The 23,568-nt window shown below is 40.7% G+C and overlaps 1 protein-coding gene across 1 annotated transcript in view; it reads right to left on the bottom strand.

Annotated features, from left to right (window-relative positions):
- Window positions 1–4,957: 4,957 nt before the first annotated feature.
- Window positions 4,958–23,568, bottom strand: part of EYA1 (EYA transcriptional coactivator and phosphatase 1) — a 150,772-nt gene continuing 132,161 nt past the window's right edge. The window contains exons 12-17 of the mRNA XM_045560905.1: window positions 22,204–22,262; window positions 21,931–22,091; window positions 20,817–20,931; window positions 20,591–20,712; window positions 16,182–16,282; window positions 4,958–6,960 (exon numbers count right to left, since the gene is read on the bottom strand). Coding sequence (XP_045416861.1) covers window positions 6,880–6,960; window positions 16,182–16,282; window positions 20,591–20,712; window positions 20,817–20,931; window positions 21,931–22,091; window positions 22,204–22,262 — 639 coding nt within the window. The 3' untranslated portion in view covers window positions 4,958–6,879. The remainder of the gene's footprint in view (window positions 6,961–16,181; window positions 16,283–20,590; window positions 20,713–20,816; window positions 20,932–21,930; window positions 22,092–22,203; window positions 22,263–23,568) is intronic.

Genomic DNA, 23,568 nt, shown 5'->3' with positions numbered 1-23,568 from the left:
GGATGCTGTGGAAAGGGACAGGATTTACATTTGAAAGAGATGCCTCAGGCTGTGGGGAGTGGGTGGGAGTGAGGAGAGGGAGCCGGGGAGACCAGCTGGAGGCCCTCCAAGGAGCCCCAAGGACAGCAGCCGTGGTGTGGACCAGGCGAGGGTGCGCGGGGTGGACTCATGCGACGTGTTATACGGGAGATTGGCAGGTCTTCGTAAAGGGCTGAAAGTGGGGCTTGAGGGAGAGAGAGAAAAGAGAGAGAGATGTAGAATCCCTTCCCAGGGCTGGACTTGTGGCTTGAACAAGTAGGCCTTTCGCTGGGGGTATTTGGGGAGGATTAGGGTTAGGAAGCTATCAGCATCTTATTTATTCTTCTGTTTCATTTAGGACAATGAAAATGTCACCTCTTCAGTGAGACTTCTCCTGTTTCTCCAGGCAACATTTGTTGCTTCGTCTTTTGGGCTTTCGTCACAAATTGAAATTCTTTGCAACCTTTGTCCCCCTAGATTGCAGGTGTCTTTGAAGTCTAGTGTGGCCCTTATAGCAGGCTGGCTTTTATCACAGATCCATTTCCCCACTAGATGGCCAGCCCTTGAGGACATGCCTGACACTGGGCAGAACACACACAGCAGGAGCTACCCTAGACATTTGTTGACCGGTGCTGAGTTGGGGTCACAAGGATTTCAGGGGCCCGGGGCCTGGCCAACTGGGAATCAGAATGGAGGAGAAAAGAAAGGCCAAGAGCTGGAAGGCACACGCCGCCAGTTGGCCAGTCCTGCTGGGGGTGACTGGATTTCTCACATACCTGCCTGGCACAAAGCAACAGCCGCTGCCCAAGCCCCACCCCAGACAAAGCAAATTAGAAGCTTCCGGGTGGGGCTCAAGTATGGGTATTTTTTAAAGGACTCCAGCTGATTTAAATGGGCAGCTGATTGGGAGCCACTGGCATAGGGAGGTTGGAACTTGCAGGGCCATTTTTGTCATGGAGTTGACAGACGGCACACAGAGGAGGGAGGGCGGGAGGATGAGTTGGTGGGAGGCACCCACATGGGAAACGGTGGGTAGCTCATCTCCTTCACATCTGGAACAGCCACTATGATCCACGAGCGTCAAGCTGAGCAGGCCATAGGGTGCCTGCAGCAGGGGACCCCAACTCAGTTAATGAGGGAATCTGTTTTTAGGGTCATCAGTCTAGCTGCTGTCCCAAGCAGCAAACTCTCCCTGTCCAACCAGCCCACAAACCAGCACAGAGCTACCATGCTGTTGATACCATGCAAGTGTGCAGTCACGCACTTGGCCCCGGGGCACATCTTGATCCCCACTGGCGAGCTCTCCTCCAAGGGCTTTCCCCTGGCAGCACACTGGTTTTTCTCCTGTTGCCAATAAAGATCCCCAGCACTGTTCTTTCTCCTTCACTTCTTTCTATTGCTTCTGACAGAGTTTGCCAGTTAGCTGAGGTCAGGATTTCCTTTTTACAAACAACCTGCTTTCAGTCAGCAAGGCCAGAGGTTTCCTAAATTACAAACCCTTTCATTGCTCTGGCCGCAAGTCATCCTGTCAGATTGTATTATAGAACGGCACGGAATGGGGAGCAGTGGAGCCGTGCAGAGAGACACTGGAACAAAGCAGTGCTCTCGCCCACACCGGCCTTTTGCGTCGTCAAAAACTATCCTGAACATGGTGGGCAAGACTATTGCAGCGGAGGCTTTCAGAACTGCAGACAGTGTGAGGAAAGCTCCAGGGTCTGGAAGGAAATTTCTTATAAGTCTTAAATGAACACACCGTGTCCATCATCTCCATCTTCTGTAAGCAAATGGCCTCTTTTCTATACATTTGAGTTGGGAAATCTCCATGTCATATGCAAATGTTGTGAAAAGCAAATTTAAAAAGGTATTATGAAATGTCTGTGTGTTTTCTTTGACATTTGTAAGTGCTCATTGGAATCCACTCTGGAAGGATGACATAGGATTAAGGCACTAATGTTAAAAAAAAAAAAGGCATTTGGACAGCGTTGGAAAATTGTACCAGCTTTGGGCAGGACACCAAATCCACCTTGAAAACTGTCATAAAAGGGGACCCCTAAGCTCATGCTGCCGTTCAGTGATGGATCAGGGAGGCAAAGCCAACAGTGCCTGGCCTTGGCATTCCTCATCTTTTCAAGATTCTGAGTTGTACCCAAGAGGGTGGCTTAGGGTCACCACTTAGCCTTACTTTGCTGTGACCCTTGGGCAAAGTGTTTAACACAAGTTTTGTCATTTGTAAAATAAAAAGGGCTCAACTGGACACTCCCTAGACCTAACATTTGAAGTGTAGTTTAGTGTGGAAGCATCACCCACAGTGAAGGCTGTGTGTGGACGTGGGGGGCTCATGTCATTTCTGTTCTCATCCTCTTTCTCCCATGAAGGCCGAGAGCAGTCCCACTCATGTACAATAGAAAAACTGCGCCTGAAGCTGTGCTTGGAGATGAAGGACAACTGAAGCCCTTGTCTCCTCCCTCTCCTGGCCACCCGACCCCTCACTCTGAGCCCTGGACCATTAGTCCCTGGCTGTCCTCTGTCTCCTTCCCCGGCTTGCTGCACCTTCTCACTCTGGGCTGCTCTGCTCTTCTCCCTGCCTTGCTTGGACCACCTCCATCCCAGCCTTCAGGTCTCCGCTGGGACGTCAGTTGTTCGGGCAGTTTTGCCCAGCCCTACCCTGGGCTCCACCAGGACTGCTCACTGAGCCTTCCTGGAATTGTAATGAATTCCTTAATAGCCACTGTCCCGATGCTCAAGGTCAGGAACCAGACTGTCTTTTTTGGCTTGTTTTCTAGACCAGGCCAGAAGGACGCAGTGGACATCTGCAGGGTATGAGCGTTCAAGTAGCTGGTTCTTCAGCTGAGGGGAAGAAAGGTCTGTGAAAACTTAGCCTAATAACAGGCCATGCTAGAGGATTTGTCAGGCAGTGTCCCAAGCACTGTACATATAGGTATTAACTTATTTTGTCTTCATAATAATCCTCTGAAGTAGATATTATTCCATTTTTATAGATGGGGAAACAGGCTCAGAAGTTAAATAACTTGGCCGCTGTGACAGGGCAGCTGGGATTGCAGGCACCCCGGGCCCTGACGCCGGCTCCTAACCACTAGCTGAACCATCTCAGGGTGGTGCTGAGACCCCTTACCCTGTATGAGTCCCAGCTCCACTTGTGTCTCACAGTTCCCGCCATCTGACCTACAGCAAGTATTTATCCATCACTAAAAACAAACCCAGGCTTCCATTCCATCATCCTTGTCCGAATCCGACACTGCCCCCCAGGACCGCCCTGATAGCCCGGTAACTGCTGCCCCCGCCTTCCCTGGCTCCTGTCCAGCGCCTCCTCCCAGCAGCGAGAGTGACCCTTTCAGAGAGTAAACTAGACCAGGGTGTGCAGTGGCCTCCTATTTCACTTAGAATAGCGTCCAAACCCTGACCCTGACCTCAAGGCCTTCCTGGTCTCCCTCCCTGCACAGTCATCTCTCAGTCCTCTCCTCGGGAGTAGTTTTCACTTCCAGAATACACAGAACAGAAGTGTTCTCCTCTGAGGGCCTTTCCTGCGTGCTCCGCCCCTCGCTTTACATTCTGCCCACCTCTTAGCAGTTGGTCTCAGCCCAGACGTCTGGGCTCTGCATCCTGCCCCAGGTGGCTTACGCCTCTCACTGACCCATGTTCTGTTCTATTTTCCATAAAGAACTTGTAGCTTGTTCATTCATTCAGTAATGCATTCGTTGTCTGTTTCTACCAACTCCACTGTAAACTCAGTCCTGGGGGCAGGGATGTCCTATTCTCAGCACTTTAGGACCAGGCCACACTGTGGTGGCCCTGAGAGTTCTTACTGAATGGAATGTGGACTTCCAGTACAGGCATAGACAGGGCAGGAGAAGGTCAAGACAAGGCACTAACTCTCACGCTATGGGAGGAAAGAAGGCTCTGCAGAGGAGGAGGGACAGGAGCTGGACAAGATTTGGGTGGAATGAGTGTGGAGGAGTCATTGTGGGCGATGGGGTGCTCTGAGCAGAGATGCTTGAGGGCTGTTTGGCCCACTACAGAGCCCAGCGCACTAGCCTAGTGTGCTAGATCATTTCGTATTGAGAGAGAATGCTGGGAAGAAAGTAGACACTGTATGTGGAGGCTTTAGACTGCCAGGGGGAAGAATCTGAGCTCTAATCCATGATCAAAGGAAAGCTATTTAAACACTTTAATGCGGTTGTGTCATGTTAGAAGTGATGCTTTAGAAAATTCATCTTCTGAGACTATGCCATTTTTGCCTGTCCACCTGAGACCCAACAATCCCTTCACTCCTCACCCCCGCCTCTCTTTAAACAATTTCTCCAAACTCTCTTCATTCTTGGGGTGCCTGCACACGCTAAGACAGCTCATTATCCAGGCCACTTGGCCTGATGTGTGCATGTGAAAAATACACATCAGGGGCCTGGCAATTGGGCTAGACAACTGCATGCTTGATTTTCGTGTGTTTGCATATATTAATGTGTTTTTGAGATTAAATTCTCAGGAGGAAGCAAATTGTGCTGTTTTATAGCTCTGTCAGTGATTAATCTGGCCAAATCACAGAGGTATATGTTGTGGGTGTTCTTTATGGACAGAAGTGCTTTAGATTGCTGTCCCTTGGGTATTTAAGTGGCTAAATCTCCACAATCCAAGATGCTTTATGCTGAATTCTGTTCTTTTGCAGATAAATGAGTTGAGTGTACAGTTTTTATAGTTTTGGGGGAAGTAAAGTGCTTTCCCATTCATCAGTTCTTAACAGTGATCAAAGAAACAGCTGTTAGCCTTCAAGTGTAGTCCGCCTGAAGGATTGATAAAGCCATCACTGCAATTGCTTCATACAACTTCCTTTTGTTGGACTTCGTGTGCTCTACTGCAACCAAGATCCTGCTATTTCATATAACCAAAAGAAAAAGATGATGATACTGACAGTGAAGGAGCTTATAGTACTTCACAAATCAATTTTATTAACTTAAACACAAAATTAATGAAGAAAAATTCTGTACACGATTGTGGACACAACACACCTTTATACAGTAAGGCCAAGATAAACTGTCTTTTCAGTCTGCGGAGTACAAAAACGTAAAATGAAAAGGTTAAAAAACTGTTAACTTCTCTTTGTTTCAAGCAAAAAAGGAAAAAAAAAAGAAACCCAATTATTAATTTAAACAATTTGGAGAATTCACAAATACTAATTCTAGCAGCAACATGAAACCTCAGAGAAGGATGGAGTAGCTCTTCAGCTACTTTGCATCATACCTGGTGTATTTTCCCCCAGTATTAAGAAAATTCATCCTAAGAGTAATTTCATGACAATGGTAAGCTTTAGATGTGAGAAAATAGTGCCCAAACTGATCATTTTGGAGAAGCTTTCTTATGGTACAATAAAGGTAATATTTTAATTTCCCAGATTTATGCTTGTCATGTAATACACAATGCAGGTGGAGAGGAACATCATTTCCATGGTGATAATGACCAGGCCATGTTCACTGCTGGCAATGAACTTTCCTCTGGGAGGGGGAGGAAGACAGAATATGAACATAGGGAGTAATGCAAAGTTTTGCTGATTTCCAGATACATGGTAAAGTATTCCTTTATTTAAGTAAGAAAATGCAGACATAATAATAATTCTGAGCATGTGAAAACTTTGCTAGTCTCCAATTCATGAACCATTTTATTAATAAAATATATCTATCATCTATATTCTTTCTGTGGGAAGAAGCATTTGAACAATAATTTTTTCTAAGTAGTTACATATAATACATTATTGAAATGAAATAATGAGGTGGTAAGAAGACTTTTTATTTTTTTCAAATTATTTACGAAACTGCTGTATTATTTTATCAAGGCCCTCATAACAGCATTTTAAAAATTTAGAAGAACAGATGGGAAAAATCATTTAGAAAACAGAATCCTTATTGACACTTGACATCCATGCTTTTGGTCTTGACAACATTATCTAAAAAAAAAAAATCCATGATCTACATATTTATACCAATACTCGGAATAAGGCACAGCACATGAGTTTGTGCACGTGTTGCCTCATGCTTCACTACCAAGGCATTGCTACCTTTCAATATCATTTCCCTAAACAATATGTAAAAGAATCATCCATTATTACAAATTTACACCAAAAATTCTTTCTGTACATGATTGTCTCAGTGATGTACATATTATACGTTTAAATTAGACATACTTTAAACTACTTTGCCATATGCTAAAATTGAAAGTACCGTACTTGCCACGTTGTGAGGCAAAGGACTTTAATCACTTATTTCTACTGCTATTGTCTCTTCAATTATTTGATGCCAAAAAAGTCTGCTTGGGTGAACTGTATGGTATGTGAATTATTCCTCAATAAAGCTGTTTTAAAAAAGTCTGTTCATAAATAAGTAGAGATGTACAGATTACCCTGGGTATGAGACACCATAAAGTAAACCTTCTTTATAAGACAATTCCTCCACTGGTATTCAGGAAACACATTTCAGTCTTTTTTGTGCAATCAAGTTTTCTGTATTGGAGAAGCTGTTTATGTCACATTGAAAATGCTAAAACTGAAGTGTCTGCAGGTCCTTTCTTCACAGGTTTGAACCGTGTAGTTAATGTGGCAAAGACACATTACACTGTGCTAGAACATTGTCATGGCTTATTTTCACTGGATTCACAGTACTGGAGTCAACAGCTGTTCTGAAGAAATAGATGTGGTCCTCCATTTCCCACAAGGGCAGAGGTCAAGACCGGCAGCAGCTGTGCATCAGTATGTTGAAATCTCTAAGTTCTGGAGTCCAGCGCTGACGAGACACGCAGGCTTGGTGGATTTGTCCCTGGTCACAGAGCAGGTGTGCGGTTTCAAAGTGCCATGCGCTGTTACAGGTACTCCAGTTCCAAGGCGTGATGTAGGGCCATGAGGTCCGAGTGGCTGGAGATCCTCCAGAAGGGCATAGCGTGCTGCAGAGAGGGGCAGACACATGGTAAGGACGGGGACGAGCACGGCACAAGCCCTTCCAACCCCTGAAATCCACGGCACCGCTCACCCCTTTTCTCAGTGTTGTGAAAACTGCCAGCTCATACCTTAACATCACATCTATTTAAAACAAAAATTCAACCTTAATCCTCCCCTAAGAATACTGGACTCAGTTTTAAAATGTAACCTAGAGTCTGTTTCTTTTAAGAAGGTGATGGATATTTCTTAACTTGGTCTTTAAATAAAAGAATGTTGCTGAACACATATGTATCCAGTAGGTTTTTTAGTGCCGAAAGTTTAAAAAGCTTGTATTTTATGAGTTTTAGCAGTTTTCCTTAGTTGGTAATATTTTAGATTTTTTCCTAACATAATCTTGTTTGTATATTAATATGAAGCAATATTTTTTCATTTATTTCCATCAGTTATTCTTCACATTGACCTTAAAATGGCTTTACCAAGTAAGAAAAAATTTAAATAAATATCTAAGGTTGTTTGTTCTGTAGTTTAAGCCATCAATCTAAAAATCTAGTTTAAATGATGGGAATGCTTGTGAAGCACCTGAATAAACCAGAGGCAAGAAAAACAGGTCAAAAACAGAAGTTACCTTATCCACAAAAGGTGAAAACATGATGATAAACTTTCACGCTCAAAACCAGTATAGTAAGTACTTTTGCACCAGCCAAATCTTTTTCTTAAATAAAGATAATCACCTTTCTGAGAACAAAATTCTGTTTAGCTCATAGAAAAATAGGTGGTTTTACACAAAAAATATGGAGACCAGAGTATAATCTGAAATTATAGTTCTGAAAAATTTGGGAAAACTTCAGACTTACGGGAGAATTTAGCAGGGAAGCAAACAGTAGAAGTAGGGTTTTTTTTAATCTGTAGGTAACTGTGGAAGCTACTACTTTGATATAGTTTACACAGATGTTATATATTGGCATACAAACTATTGTTCATTAACAATGTCTTTGCCTCTAATCATCTGCTAAGATCATATACCACATTCCAATATTAAATGTAGACCTTTCCAAACTCAAGATTTTTTGGATTATCTATCTCTGTTATCCTTTAATAATAGAATAGTCCAGAAATTAGTACTAAGGGTCTCTTTAGATTGTAAGATATACCACTGTGCATTCGTTCTTACAGGGCACACTGTGCTAGGTGTAGAAGATCCAGAGATGCACCTAGACTACCCCCTCACAGTCTGGGTGAGTAGGAGAAATGTACAACAATCACAAGTGTTCATTTACATGTTCTAAGAGGAGTGGGAGAAGGGCAATTACCTTTGCCTAGGGGACTGGGGCAATGTCTGAAAAGAGGAGGTGACAGTTGAGCTAGGTATGAAAGGATAAACATTCAGAAAAGCACTCTTATGGCTGTGTGGGTTAGGGGACAGAAGATAATGGAGAAATTCATTATTAGCATACTAGCTGGTTATGAGAGAAAAGACATAGCTGGAGACATGACTGGCTGCAGGAGCCAGATGGTGCTGGGCCTGGTAAACCCTGTTAAAGAGTTTATTAATGATAATGACAGTTATGATTTATTGGGTATTGTATTAGGCACTGTGCTAAGTGCCTCAGAGATAGATAGGTACTACTATTTTACCAATGAAGAAACTGAGGCTTAGAGAAGGAGCAGAGCTAAGATTCATACCAGGACTGAATCTGAAGCCCATATGCTGTACTGCCTCCTAAGGCCTCTCTGTGGCCTTTGTATTCAGCTGTGTAAATTACCAGCAGCATAGCACAGGTTAAAACACACAGATACCATCCTATCCATGTTCTGCTGATCAAAACAGTTTGATCAGTTACAACACAGAAAGCTTTCTTCCTTTTTTCTTATTAAAGCAGAAATTCATGCATATTATAAAATATTTGCATAATATAAATCACATAAAGAAATACAATTTCTTATCCTACTACCCAAACATAGCCACCATAAACATTTCCCTATTTGTTCATAACAATTCTATATATGTACATACTCAAACATACTTGACTTTATGTGTATATACAGTATGTACCATTCAGCATCCTGCTTATTTTACTACTTAATCTCTAATCCATTTTAGACAAATCATTTTTATAGAAAAACATTATTTCCATTTAACTGTCCATTTGGTATTTATTATCCTTTTTATTTCTAATTAACTTGTGTTTTTCTTATGTTCTTTATTATATTTGCCAGTGATTCATTGCCCTTCCCCAAAGCTGCTTCTTATCAGCAACTGAATAAAGAAATACTACACAGTATATCTATTGATCTTAAGTACCATTATAATAGGACGTAACAAAGAATGCTGAAGGCTCTTCAGATAGTCATCCAGAAACTTTTCAGACAATTAACTTCATAGAAACATACACAAATACTAGTGAGAGGTAGAATGTTTTCAGAGCAGGTTTAGTCAAATTCATTCACATGCTAATTATCTGAAGTTAGATATGTTTCTCACAGACAAGTTCTCCATATATGCAACCATTAATAATACGAATCTGAAAGCTATTGGTGTACTCAGAAGCAGACATTGAAGAATGCCATGACTGGCAGAGAAATAGAAAAAAGAACTGAAAAAAATCCAGCTAATTCTTTGGTATGAGGTTAAAGTGTAAACGGGGCATTTACTTCCACAGTAAACAAAGAACTGGTCCAATGGCTGTGTGTCTCATCTTCTGACAGGTGTGGGGTTGATGCCAGCCTGGAGCACATTTAATTTAAACTGTTTTACTTTTAAACAGTTGTGTGTACTACATATTCAACACTATGTGGAAAGGTGAGATTACCCACAAGGAGCCTGAATTGGCTTGTTTACTTGCACTGAGGCACTGATGGCTTTAGTCTTCCTGTAGAGAGTATTAGTAAGAGCCACATGGTCAAGTGGCACTGTGAAATGAGTTCAACTGGTGAAACGTGCCCGTGGTATATTACAGACAACTCGTTACCATGCATTGGTGATGGGGCCATTCACTTGAGCAAAAGTACCAAAGGTTTTTCAGTGAGAACTGGTGAACCTTAGGTACCTGTGACAGAGAACTGGCAGGCTCTGGGGACACTCCCACCCCAGTTGCTGAGGACAGCAACTCTATCCTCAGCATTCTCTCATAACAGGAAGTCTACTAGAGTCAACAGTTTCATTCTCTCTCACACACACATGAAAAATAGTGGGCCTCTCAAAGAAATGTACCTTTAATATTAAATGAGTGATTATAGGGAGACTGAGTCTAGGGGAGAGAATAGGTAATAAGTTCCTATTAATGATTAGAACTAATATTGCACAATGATAATATGCAAAAAATATTTTTGCATATATCAGAGTTTCCCAAGACAAATGGGTGCAAAGTGAAGTTTTTTTTCTTGCATCAGTGTTTAGCCACTGGAACAAATTTTTCTTATATGAAATCAGAGAGAAATAGTGGCAAAAGGGGAAAAGAAAAACACATGCTAAAATGAGGAGACCTGGGTTTTACTCTCAACTCCAGCATTCTCTATGTGACCTTCAACTATGGCACATTCTCCCTGGAGCCCTAAGACCCCCAAAATAGGGTTTAGGGGAAATGACTCAGGGTTGCTTCTAGCTTTAATAAAATCTATGACTTTATTATCAAAATAGTATATTACTGTATAGCACCACTGCTACAGCAGATATGTAGTACACAGAACACATACGTCCCCAATGCCAAGAACTGCTCAGCAGGCAAGACATATGTGATGAAACAGTTTCATTACACTGTAAGGCAGTGAGGAATTCAGAATCAAAATGACAAATTCAGAGAGAAGAGAGCTTAGCTGAGCTGCAGAGGCAGAGGGGAAGGAGGTGGGATTCCCAGTTAGGAGTGATTAGTCTGGAAGTGGTGGGGCTGGAATGGTGTGTTCATTATAGAGATGTTAAGGAAGGAGGTTTTTCAAGGTAGAAGTGCTTGGAATATCTAAGGAGTTTAAATTCCTATCTTGTATTAATATAATAAATGAAAGAGAGGCTAACACTCAAAGCTGGGAGACACAGGGAAGGGGAGGTATTTTAAGCAATTTACGGCAGCAGCCAGGGAAGAATGGACTGGAGGTGTGTCTGGCGGGTGGCAGAGAAAGTAGGCAGAGTGACAGTGGAAATGGAGTGAGTGCAATGGATGAGAGACACATTGTGAAGAGAGAATTCAGGTGACTCGCTGATGGGTTGGAAGTAGAGAAGCCCAAAGAGAGTTTGAGTGGGCAAACTGGGTTGAGACAACTGACTTTATTTGCTTGTATTCAGATGGGTACAACATGGGATGCCTAAGTGGAGATATTTCTTGAAGTCACTGGAGCCCTGAGACTAAAAACAGCTGCCCACAAATCTTAACAGAAATGATGCTTGAACTGTAACATGTATATCATTAGTTTATCAAGATTAGACATGTTGAGAGAAGTGGGTACCTAAAGGCCTAAAGAAGCACATGCTTTTTGGTCTCTAGAACTAAAATACTGCCTGTGGGAAAACTATGACACATTTTTCCTGCTCCTCTTGTCTACAGGAGCAACTTTCCAAATCTTATCCCACCCTTCCCCATCTGGTATTTTGCCCCCTGGTTATACATAACATCAGTCATATAAAAAGCTAGGTACGTGAATACCCACATGTAAAGTGAATTTTGCTGAATTATTAAAAATCTGTTAAAATGTTTCAAAAATTTTAAAGCATATACTCTCTGACCCAAGTGTTGCATTTCCAGGAATTTAACCCACAGACATACTTGCACATACATGAACCAAATAAAGACCCTTAACTGTTGAACTGTTTGTAACAGTAAATACTGGAAACCAGCTAATTGTTCAGCCCCCAGGGACTGGTTAAATAATAGCACATACACATAATGGAATACTGACGCAGTCACTTAGAAGGATTAGAAACGCAGAGCTCTGTGCACTGATAGGGAATAACTGCCAGGACAGATGAAGTGAAAAAAAGCAGGTACAGAAAAGTGTATAGTGACCATTTGTAGGAGTGGGGACCAAAAAAACATATCTGTGCTTTCATATGCATACATTATCTCTAAAAAGTTTGCATATGGAGGCACAAATACTTCCCTAATTGCAAGGCCACTTTTACTCAAGAAATGAAAACTAGATGTCAGCATAGTGTATAGGAGACTATTGCATTTTGATTTTTTTGTGATAATACCTATGTCTAATTATTTTCACTCAAACCATGTTGTATTAGGGAAACAAAGCATTTTACGGTAAAAGGAAAAAAAAAAAAAGAAAGCCTGGTAGATTTTGACAAGAAAAGACAAATAAATGTCAGTGGAAGACTATGGAAATAGGTAGGTGGCTTTCCACAGTCTTTCTAGGAACAAAGAGGCACTCACAGAAAACTCTTGCAAGAGATCCTTTTAGAATGAGGTTGTTCTCTTACAAAACAGAGGTATTCTAACTTCTCTTTGAAAGGGGTATTTTTTCATGATACAAATTATAGATTAAATTACTGATGACAACCCTTGGACTACATTGGCAAAAAGAATAAGGATGACAGAATAGACTTCAATTGACCATTCCCAAAATAGGCAACTGGCAGATTTACTTACTGGTTTGTGTTTCTGGGATTAAAAAAAGTACCTACCTCTAGCAAAAGAACATTTTTAGGGAGATGAAAGACATCTCCATAGAGAAAAGAGGAGAGTGTTGTACTAGATTTTAAAAGGACACAGAAACTAAGAGAGGCAAGCTAAATGGTTAAAATCAATTTTAAAATACAAAGTGTTTTGATTTGACAGAACATTTTAGTGCTCAAATGTGCAGAACTTGTTCACTGTTAACCTAAATTGCTCAGTACTTAAACATCAGATTAATGTGTTTTAAAAACTTTAATCATGAATGTAAATTTAGGGAAAGACATATCTATCTCCCAAAATGAATGAAATAAAAATTGTACTTTAAAAATTTTAAAAATATGCATGTAAACTCTTTTTAAAAATCAAGTCATATTTAAGATATATAAATGTGGTTTATGGTTTGAAGGAACTTTGTGCTAAATCTTATGGCCAGAGGAAATAACTGGGTTCAAATCCTATTTGGCCACTTTCTAGCAGTGTGATCTTGGTCAAATTATTAATCCTTATTGTGCCTCAGTTTTCTCATCTGTAAAATGGGTCTAAAGATTTTTTCCTCATCGAATTATTGTATTTAATGAGATGATAAATAGGAACACCTAAAAGAAAAACTGAGATAACGGTTTTCTAACTGGTAGCAATTCTTGTTACTCACCATTAGGATTATTATCAATCCTGCAAGATGGATAGCATCTCAATTTATTTCTTTAGCTTTAATTTTTACACATAGTTTTTAAAATGGGATATTGTTGAATTGTAGTCTTTCCCCCTAAATTAAATATTTTCCCAAAATTAAACATTAAACATTCTCTACTTCTGTGCAGTACTCCACTTTAAAAATGCTCATTATTTATTATGAATTATTAGATCCTTGTCTCTCAACTCATGCTCAGGTACTGCTGTTTAAATACTAGTTAACCTCAAAAGGCTAAACAAAAATTCTGCTTCAATAAAGTTAGAAATAATAAAGGAATGTTCAATCTATCACTCTGAGTGATAGATTGATAATATCTGAATCTTTTGTAAGATTATTAGGTATCTGAACCTGAAAACTCTGTACATTTTATACACACAGAGGCAGGTCTCAAGGTGCAAAGAGTTTGTTTGCAGCAGATGTTTTTGGACTCATTACATAAAGTCATCCACAAAATCAAATGTGAGAGCTAGGACGCCTTTTTCATAGTAAAAAAGTTCAAAGAAGATATTCTTTGCAGGTGGCTATCTAATTTCTTTTTGGTGTACGTGTGTGCCCTGTATAAAAAGAACGACATGTCCAAAGATAAGAAGTGGAAACAATTTAAACTGTTCTTCAAAGCGAGCAAATACTTTAGTCACAGAACGGGTAAGCGGCAGAGCCATAATTCAAACCCAGGTGTCTCACTAAAGAATCCAAGCTATTTACCATTACAGCTTCTCCAGTAAAAGCAAATGCTACTATAATTAAGCCCTTAAAAACAGAGGGAATAGAAAAGCTGGTGCACGAATTGAATTTTGAAATGTATAAAACAGTGACAGAAGGGCACTGTTGGGAAAAGATCATTCCAAGGAGAGGCAACAGCAAAGAGGGCCGGGCATGATGAATGAGACTTCAGCATAAGATGTGGGGGAGAAAGATCAGAAAGGCAGGTTGTGCCAGATTGTTAAAGACTCTAAGTGCCAAGCTATGGAAGTGATCCTCTCCTTTATTAGGTCATTAAGTATGAAATGTCCAATTTCCTTAAGTAATAAGTTTGACAGTTGATATCTCTGAAATTTCACTTTGACACTTGTTTTTTTTTTTCCCTATTGTGAAGGTACATCCTCAGTCTTTCAAACACATGTTTTGACTTGTGATTGTCTTTCACATTTTTGTAACAGCAATTTTTGTGAAACCATGGATAAGTAAAGAATTCATGTTATTTTTGAATATGAGTTTCATCGTGGAACCAATACAGTGCAGACAGCTTGAAATATCATCAAGGTGTTTGGGAAGGATGTGGCTAATGAATGAAGAGTACATCAGTGGTTTGAGAAGTTCCGTTCTGGTGATTTTAATCTTGAAAAATGAGCCATGTGGGTGACCTGAGACCAAGGTGGATAATGATGAGCTGAAAGCTGTAGTGGAAGAAAATCCATCTTAACCTACATGTGCATTAGCAGCAAGGTTTGACATTATCATTCCAACAATATTGGACCATTTGAAACAAATCAGCAAGGTAAAGAAACTAGACAGATGGGTACCACATGAATTACATAAGCATCAGAAGGGACATCATCTCGAAGCTTGCCTTTGCTGTCATGACATAAAGGCGAACCATTCTACACTGTATTGTTACGTGTGATGAAAAATAGATTCTTTTTGACAATTGCAAACATTCAGCACAATGGTTGGATAAAGATGAAGTGCCAAAACACAGTCCAAAACCAAATATTCATCAAAAAAAGCTAATGGTGTCTGTCTGGTGGTCCAGGGCTGGTATTATCCACTACAGCTTCATGAAACCTGGTCAATCAATTATAGGGGATGTCTACTGCAACCAATTAGATGAAATGATGAGGATGCTTGCAATTAAGCAGCTGAGACTGGTCGATAGAAACAGGCCAATCCTCTTGCAAGACCACATGTCGCAAAAAACAATGCTGCTCAAACTAGAGAGGCTGGACTTGTCATCCACCATATTCACCAGATCTTGCACCAACTGATTACCACTTCTTCCAGGCTTTGGATCACTTCTTGCAAGGAAAAATATTCAATTCTTAACAAGCTATGGAAAATACCTTTTGTGATTTCATTGACACTTGCTCTCCAGGCTTCTTCGCTGCTGGCATAAACAAGCTACCCTTAAGATGGCAAAACGGTCCATAGTTTAGGCACATACTTTGATTAACTGTACCACTTCTTGTTTGAGATATAATAAACTAAACTTCTGATTCAAAATAGGACATTAGGACATATTTAATGACCTAATAAAAATGCAACGCATAATGAGAAAGCTTTTGCTAAGAGGAATGATAGAATTATACTCACAGGGATTCAGAAGAATATAGTGAAGTGTAATGGGTGAACTGGGAGCCAAGAGATTATAGTTGGGTCCACTCCCTTCCCCCTTTACACGTGCCCTGAGGGAGGCAGGCGCTGAGCTCACAGTAAAAGAAGGCATCAAGTTCTTGAGGGCAGCAGATAGTTTTCATCTTGCAAGCCAGCTCTGACCAACCAGCAGAGGGTTTTCTGAAGGATGTCTGAAAGGTTCTCAGGCTGTGTCCAGGCTCAGCTAACAAGGTTTGAATCACCTGGCAATGTCTGCCATGGGGTGGGGCGGGAAGAGGGCACTGGTACGAGTCAGGCACGTGTGTTCTCTCTGTTCTGGGTGATGGCTACACCGCCGAGCCTTCATTTCTGCTCCCAGAGTCTACATTCTCTGAAGTCCGACCACCTGTGGCTCAAGCTTGTACACACCACTATTGAAAAATATCACTTCATATTTATCGAATCCTATTCTACCAATTTTTAGTGCTTACAGTTCTACACACATGCATAGTTTCAGAGAAATGAAACTTGTTTAAATGATACAGTTATGAGAATTCTGAGGACTAACAAAAAGTACATGGGACAAGATGCACCATCTGGGAATGCTCACCTTTTTTGCTCCTTGTTCTTCTTCCACACCATCTCCTATGACAACATACACCACTTTTCTTCCAAACCTTTGAATTATCCTTTCAAAACAGCTTTCCTTTCCTGATGAATAAAAATAAATCATATTAGATGTAAAGTTTGGGTAACTCAATGTGATAGCGCTCGAGCTTTTTATTTTTTTTATTTTTTGAGACAGAGTTTTGCTTTGTTGCCTGGGCTAGAGTGAGTGCCGTGGCGTCAGCCTAGCTCACAGCAACCTCAAACTCCTGGGCTTAGGCGATCCTCCTGCCTCAGCCTCCCAAGTAGCTGGGACTACAGGCATGTGCCACCATGCCCAGCTAATTTTTTTTTTCTATATATATTTTAGTTGGCTAGATAATTTCTTTCTATTTTTGGTAGAAACGGGGTCTCGCTTTTGCTCAGGCTGGTCTCGAACTCCTGAGCTCAAGCGATCCACCCACCTTGGCCTCCCAGAGTGCTAGGATTACAGGCGTGAGCCACCGCGCCCGGCCCGCTCGAGCTTTTTATATTAATTGTTTCCTTCCTGCCCTGATTCAATCCTATCCCACTTGTGCAACTAGGAGTGTGTCTTTATGCCACTTGGGTGGTATGCAGAACAGCACAATACATTAAAAATTGTAAATTAATTGGCAGTGTGGTGTCCTGTCCCTTGGAAACTGATAGTTTAGATACTCTTTTCCCAAGGACTCATTTATTAAAACGTGGATCTAGTCAATCACAGCGTAGCAATTCGAGAAAACAGTGTTCTTTCACAGTAGTACTTTTTTCCCTACAAGCTGAGACTAAACAAAGGCATGCAATTCTGGCAACATGTTTTACCTTGGTTTAAAAAATATTTCATTATATATCAAACTCTAAAAATAATATCCAATCCAAAGACCAATGAGAATGATAAAATAACTGGATTTGGTTTTGTTATAGCATGAAAAAACAAGCACTGAGATTAGTTTATCCCTTCACTTCCAGGTTGTATGAAAGAGCCCCAAAGCCTAATGTGTATACCTGAAATATTCTCATCAAACTTCTCCTGAAACAAATGTCAGGTAATTTGGGGTACTACGGCGAGATCATGCCTGCCTTACCCAGGCTTCTAATGTTCAATGAAGCACTTCCCTGGAGGAAAAGTGGGATGAAGGTAACAGAATACCTTTATCTGTCTATTATCTTTCCCATGTCATGACTTAGTCTGGGCTCCCGTGGCGGCTACACTGTCAGCACATCCCCGCAGTTAATGCAGGCATTGTTTCTTCCTCGAGAAGAAGCTGGTGTTCCAAGACGTGGGCTGCCAATAGGGTCATTTTAATGGACAATGGGCAGTTTATAGTTTTCAAATGTGAATGGCTGAGCGAGGCCTGCACCTCTTTCAAATAAGGATCAGATATACACATGAACAAATTGCTTGTTTGCTTAAACAAATGTCTGCTTTATATTTGTATTTTGCACTAAAATCTCTAGTTTGCATCTGACAGAATGAAATAGAGCCAGCCTTATTCAAAGGATGCAATTTCAATGCTTCTTTAGTTGCCCGCTAAACTGTGAAATATTAAATCACTTTAAGAAATAAGGTATAGTCTTCACTGCAAATACATGCAACCAAAAACTTAGATGTCATGAAACTTGTTTCCCTCCTAACAGGGAAATGCTTATGTGTTTTTGCAAAGTTTCCCTCATGTGGAAAAAGGAAGGTAAACAATGGTATTTAAAGGTGAAGTGGTGGTGGACAAAAAAAGTATTGTCTATATATTATCTACTATAGGCTTCTTTGTGAATTTTGGGTCATGTAGAAATTTTTCACAATAAAGATTAAGAAAATGAAGATGATTTAATTAGAAGTTAATTAGAAGTCTTAAATAAAGTATTCATTTTGATGAATCTATTTTGTCTGAACGAGCATCACAGCTCTGTTAAATGAGATACCAGTCATCTTCCCCTATGACTTTGGCATGCTGCCTACAGTGAAAATTACTGGGTTTTCTGCACTGATCCCCACACAGATCTTATCTGATGGCAAAATTACCCAAAGTGACAGGAGTTTCAATCTCTACTTTTCTCATTAAAATATCAGAGAAAAGTGAGATGATTTCCGGTTTTGAGATAATTTCTGCCACTACATTTTTTTTAATTATAATTTTTATTCTGTACTAAAAAAATAATTTAAAGCCTAATACTTCAAACAAAATGCCCATTTAAAAATAATCTGGCTGGGTGTGGTGGCTCACATTTGTAATCCTACCACTTTGAGAGGCTGAGGTGGGAAGACTGCTTGAGGCCAAGAGTTTGAGACCAGCCTGGGCAATAGTGAGACCCCATCTCTACACAAAATAAAATAGCCAGCACGGTGGCGCCAGCCTGTAGTTCCAGCCACTCAGAGGCTGAGGCAGGAGGATCGCTGGAGCCCAGGAGCTTGAGGCTGCAGTGAGCTATGATGATGCCACTGCACTCTAGCCCCAGCAACAGAGCGATACTGTCTCAAAAAAATAAAAACCCCAAAACAAAACTTAATCCTTACTGGATTGTCACTGTACTTTCTTATTATATTTCCACTTTTAGGTTATTCAGGATTAAACCTCCATGCACAAGACATGTAATATTACTTGTACTTTCCTTCTGGGAAGCTAAGCACTATCCTTCTGTACTGTATGCTTCTTTGGCATTTGTTCCACCTTTCATGCACTGGTAAACTTTTACCCCAATCCCTGTTTACAAAACACAATATAATTCCTCTATTGATATAGATGAAAATAGGATAAACATATGACTTAATGCTGATTGCTATTTTTATGGAACATGGGAACATATAAAAATTCTGGTTGTAATGGGCTCCTGGGAATTCTATTCTATTTGGTATATTCCTTTCTTTTTACAAGTATTTTCCAGCATTCTATTCTTGGCCCCACTCAGGAAGCATCAGTCATTTTCAAACTCCAGATACGTATCTCCAGCTTGAAAGGTCCACCTGAATACCCCATAGGCTCTTCCAACTCAACACTGATGAGATCAAACCTGATTTCCCCATCTGTTAATCATGTCACATCTGACCCAGCTGCCTGAAAGAAACCTCTCTGTCAGCTTTCCTCAAAATAAATGGCCATCTATTCATCCATTTCATGCAACAAACATTTATTGAGGACCTACTATGTGCTGGGTGCTGCAGCTACTATGATGAGCAAGAGCGATAAACCCAGTCCTCAAGAATATTACAGTCTAGCAAGAAGTCAGACTATGAATAAATCATTATACCAGTGATTCTTTAGTGATCACTTAGTAATACTTTAAAGAAGTACAGGAGGAATATCAGTGCAGACATATGGAAGTTAGGCCTACAGGGACCCCATTTTGGCCCCTTTTTATTTAGATAGGGTTGAGCTTCCACAGACAGCTGCCTTCCCAGCGACTAGGATGCTCATTCCCCTTCCCCTGGGCTAGGATAACACCCATCTTCTTAGGGTAACATACAAGGCCACTGATGACTAAACCCACATCCACCTTTCTGGCTTCAGCTCCCCATGAGCACTGCACACTAGCCACCTGGGACCACTCCCAAGTCCCTCTGTAGGGAACACATTAATGTCTCTGGCCCTTTGTTCTCACTGGCCCGTCTACCTGGTAAACTCTCATCTGCCCTTCTCTACCCAGCTCAAATGTCCTCCTTCTCTTTGGCTTTCCCTGACCCTTGCCCTCTGCCTCCTCTGGGAGTGAAGCTTGCTCAGACACTTAAGCAGGAGGAGCCTCTCTCAGGCATGGAAAGGAGTCTGGACCTTGGAGTCAGAGAGTCCCTTAGCTTTGCTTGCTATTGACTTGAACAATTTACTTAAGACTCTGAGCTTTGGTTTCCTCATTTGCAAAGTGGGAAGACTGTGAAGATTGACTTTAACAAATAAAATGCTTAGCACAGTTCTGGACATCTAGGAGATAACTGATAAATGCTCATTTTCTTCCTCCTTTCTCACACTGGATTGTAGTCAGTGAGATGTCTGCTTCCCTGAGAGAAAGCCATGTCTTCCTTCTACCCCTACTTTTATTCTGCCTTGGTTTATATTCTAACTACATTTCTTTTCCTCCTAAATGTTTCCTTCATGCAAGAAGCTTATTTTTTTTTTTACATCTCCACAACAATGGGAACTCAATTGTTGATATATACAGAATTAAAAACAAAATAAAACAACATTTTACTGAAGTAAAGTCTTATGGCTTCAACTACATGGATTATGCTTTCTATTTCTCTTAATGACTAAAGCCAATTTTGCAAATTGGTTAAATTATTCTTCTAGTTTTCTGACCTATTTAGCATTCTGGAAAAAAAAAAAAGTCTCATTTGTTGCCTTTCATTTTAACTAGCCTGAAGGAAGAGGGTTGATTGTTTAAAAAGAAAAAAAAAATGCGGCTCACCTATTTTAGTTGCACTGTAAATATTTTCTATTGGAAATACAATTCCTAATCCATACAGCAGGACTTTCGCCAATGCTGGGATAAGCTGAGTAGTTGTTACTAAGATATTCACACAGTTCGTCCTATGAGAACAGGAAGAAGAAAAGACTGTTGAAAAATAAATCTCCAAAATGAACAGGCATGAGCAGCGCCCACTTGTCAGCAAAGGCCCCACGGGCAGCCTCACCGGGAGTGAATGAGTGAGAGTGCTTTCAGGGCCAGTGTCAACCAGGAGTCTGTCAGGGCTTCAATCTCGGCCCTCAACTGTAGCCAGGCTTCCCTCTTAGCCGGACCAAGCAGACCTGAGGATTTAAAAGCACAGGATGAGCTACTTCCTTACTAACATGTCTCTTGGGCTTTACACAGAACAAACATTTAATAGTATTGCTAACACTACCCTTGGGGGGTTTATAGTACACAAATATTTTTCACGTACTATCATTCAGTGGGCAAATATTTATTTAATATTATAGGAAACATCTACTGATTTTGCATTCCTAGCATTGTTTCTTCTGGTTATAGAAGTTTTTTCTTCCTTTTGGGGAGTCCACTCTTCCCCATTCCTCTAACTTGTAGTTTGGCCAGACCCAACCCCACCAACCCCAGGTAAGCTTCTGGCCTTGACTTGGCCAGTAAAGTCAGTCTTGGAACTTTGGTTGAATCTATTGGGAAAGATATCTCTCCCTCTCTTCCCCCTATGGAGGTGCTAAACTGGTGAAATATAAACCTGGATCTACTGGTGGTCATTTTACTGCTTCTTGGGACAGACGGACCTAGCATGACTCCTTCCCAAAGGACAGCCTAGGCTCTCCTGCTGGCCTCGTTTGAGCACCTGGATACAGGCATGCTATAATATCCAGAAACCAACATCATCCCGAAACTTTTCATTATTGTCAATATATTTCCTTTTTATGCTAAAGCCATTTTGAATCACAATGGAAAGATCCAAACTAACAGAAGCACCTACCAGGTAGAAGGAGCTTAACAACCCATCTGTGATTTGGGCAAGGGTTGCTAATCTTCTTTGGAAGGACAACTGAAATGTCAGAGATGCCAAGAAACTTGCCCCAGGTCACACGACTAGGTCATGGAGCCAGGGGTAGACTAGACCAGCCAGGGCAGCTGGATCTAGTCTAATATTTCTGTCACTAAATCACAGCAGAATAATGGCCAGTTAGATGAAACTGCCCTGAAAAAGCTATTATATATACAACAGTGTGACACACAAGTGTATGGTACTTCTAGAATTTTATCTAGACTGTCTTAAGTAACCCACTGAAATACTGGTGGGAGTCACTTGCCTCCAACATTATTTTTGTAGGTGTTGTAGATCTCTTTTACCCGTCGGTAGCGGAAGGCCAACTTTCTCATCCAGTCCACACCGCCCCGGACGCCAGTGGCCAAGCATAAATTAGCACTGGTTGCTGCAGCAGGAAAGCCATCTGTTCCAAAGTTATATGTGCTGTTTAGATGCAAGAAAAGCCCAAAGTTAACCGAACAGAAAGTTCATCTTAATTAGGTGAGCAATTAAACTATAAAAGGGGGACAAGGACTTCATATTTCAGTGTGCCCACCTTAGGTCTTGTCCATTATCATCTGAAGAAACATCGTCTATGTGAACTTGGTCACATTCCTAAAATGCAATTAAAATGATACACGTCAATTTTTTAAAAAGCATCTCCATTTTTTTGAAAAACCACACGTACCAATTTTTAAAAACTCCTTAATTGGAGTATTTTTCAACTATGTCAATCAGTAGGTGGCAGTCTTGTTAAATTGACATTTTTACCTACTTAGGGTCCTCCTCTACTACAAGAAAGAAGCTGTGTCATTAAGGACTACTGTGCTTCAGCTTCAGAAAACACATTTTTGTGTTTAGAAAGGAAAGTGATTGAAAACAATTAGCATATGTGTTCCATAAACCTCAGGTACCCTAAGACATCATGCTGCTCAAAGCTGATTCAGTCAGTGCCTAAGCATAACTGAAACCAGACATTTTGGTAAATGTAACATGCTAGAAAAATTAAACCTGATGCTAACTGCCAATGAAATTATGACCTCTGATTGCTGTTGAGCCACACACCAACACAGCCTGAGGCCAGTGTGCTGAGGAGCCCAGACGAAAAATCTGTTACTGGTTTGCCATTTATTTGAGAGATGTAAGTTTTATTCTGTGTGTTTGTGTGTGTGTGTGTGTGTGTGTGTGTGTGTGTGTGTGTGTGTGTGTGTGTATGTGCGTAGGATTAAAAAAAAAATCAAAACCATGGGAGACTTCAAATCCTAAATAAAAATAATCAAGCCATGAGGTGTTTTTTTACTGTTTGGGTTTTTTTTGTTTTGTTTTGTGTTTTTTACTCTTTTCGTGTTATTTTTCACTGCTTTACTATCATTACATATTCGTCTTACATACCGGACTTAGTGGACTAAGTATCTTGTTATTTTGAACAGACCTGATTTTTCAATCCCAAACAGTGTGTAAACTATCAGAGCAGCAGGCCATACTTGTGGCTGCAGCTTTATTGGACTGAATTAATGTGCATGCACCTGTCGGCACTGGAGCACCCACACACCTTACCACCCACCGTATCGCAGCCCCTAGCGTAGTTGTGGAGAGAGTAGGCACGCAATAAACATTTGCTGAATGAATGAAGACATACTAATCTGCAGACAGACAAGGTCTCTAGTCCAGAAATGCATAACACACACTTGGCTTTCATATTTCAGCCATGTTCCCCTCTTTGCAGTCAGGCTCCAGTACCCCAGAGGCCTTTATTGTACTTATTTCCATTAAAGTTTTAGTTTAAAAATATTATTAAAAGAAATTTCCAGGCACACATCCTGTATTTTAAAAGGTTCTTCTGGCTACAGCTCTGGTCACGTTTCAGATATAGTAAATTTTATAAAATCTAGCCCATCTCTATAGCACTTAGCATTCAACT

This window comes from Lemur catta, chromosome 9 (assembly GCF_020740605.2).
Source record: "Lemur catta isolate mLemCat1 chromosome 9, mLemCat1.pri, whole genome shotgun sequence".
Lineage (NCBI taxonomy): Eukaryota > Metazoa > Chordata > Mammalia > Primates > Lemuridae > Lemur > Lemur catta.
The sequence above is the reverse complement of the archived record's forward strand: the minus strand, read 5'-3'. Positions and strand labels throughout refer to the sequence as shown.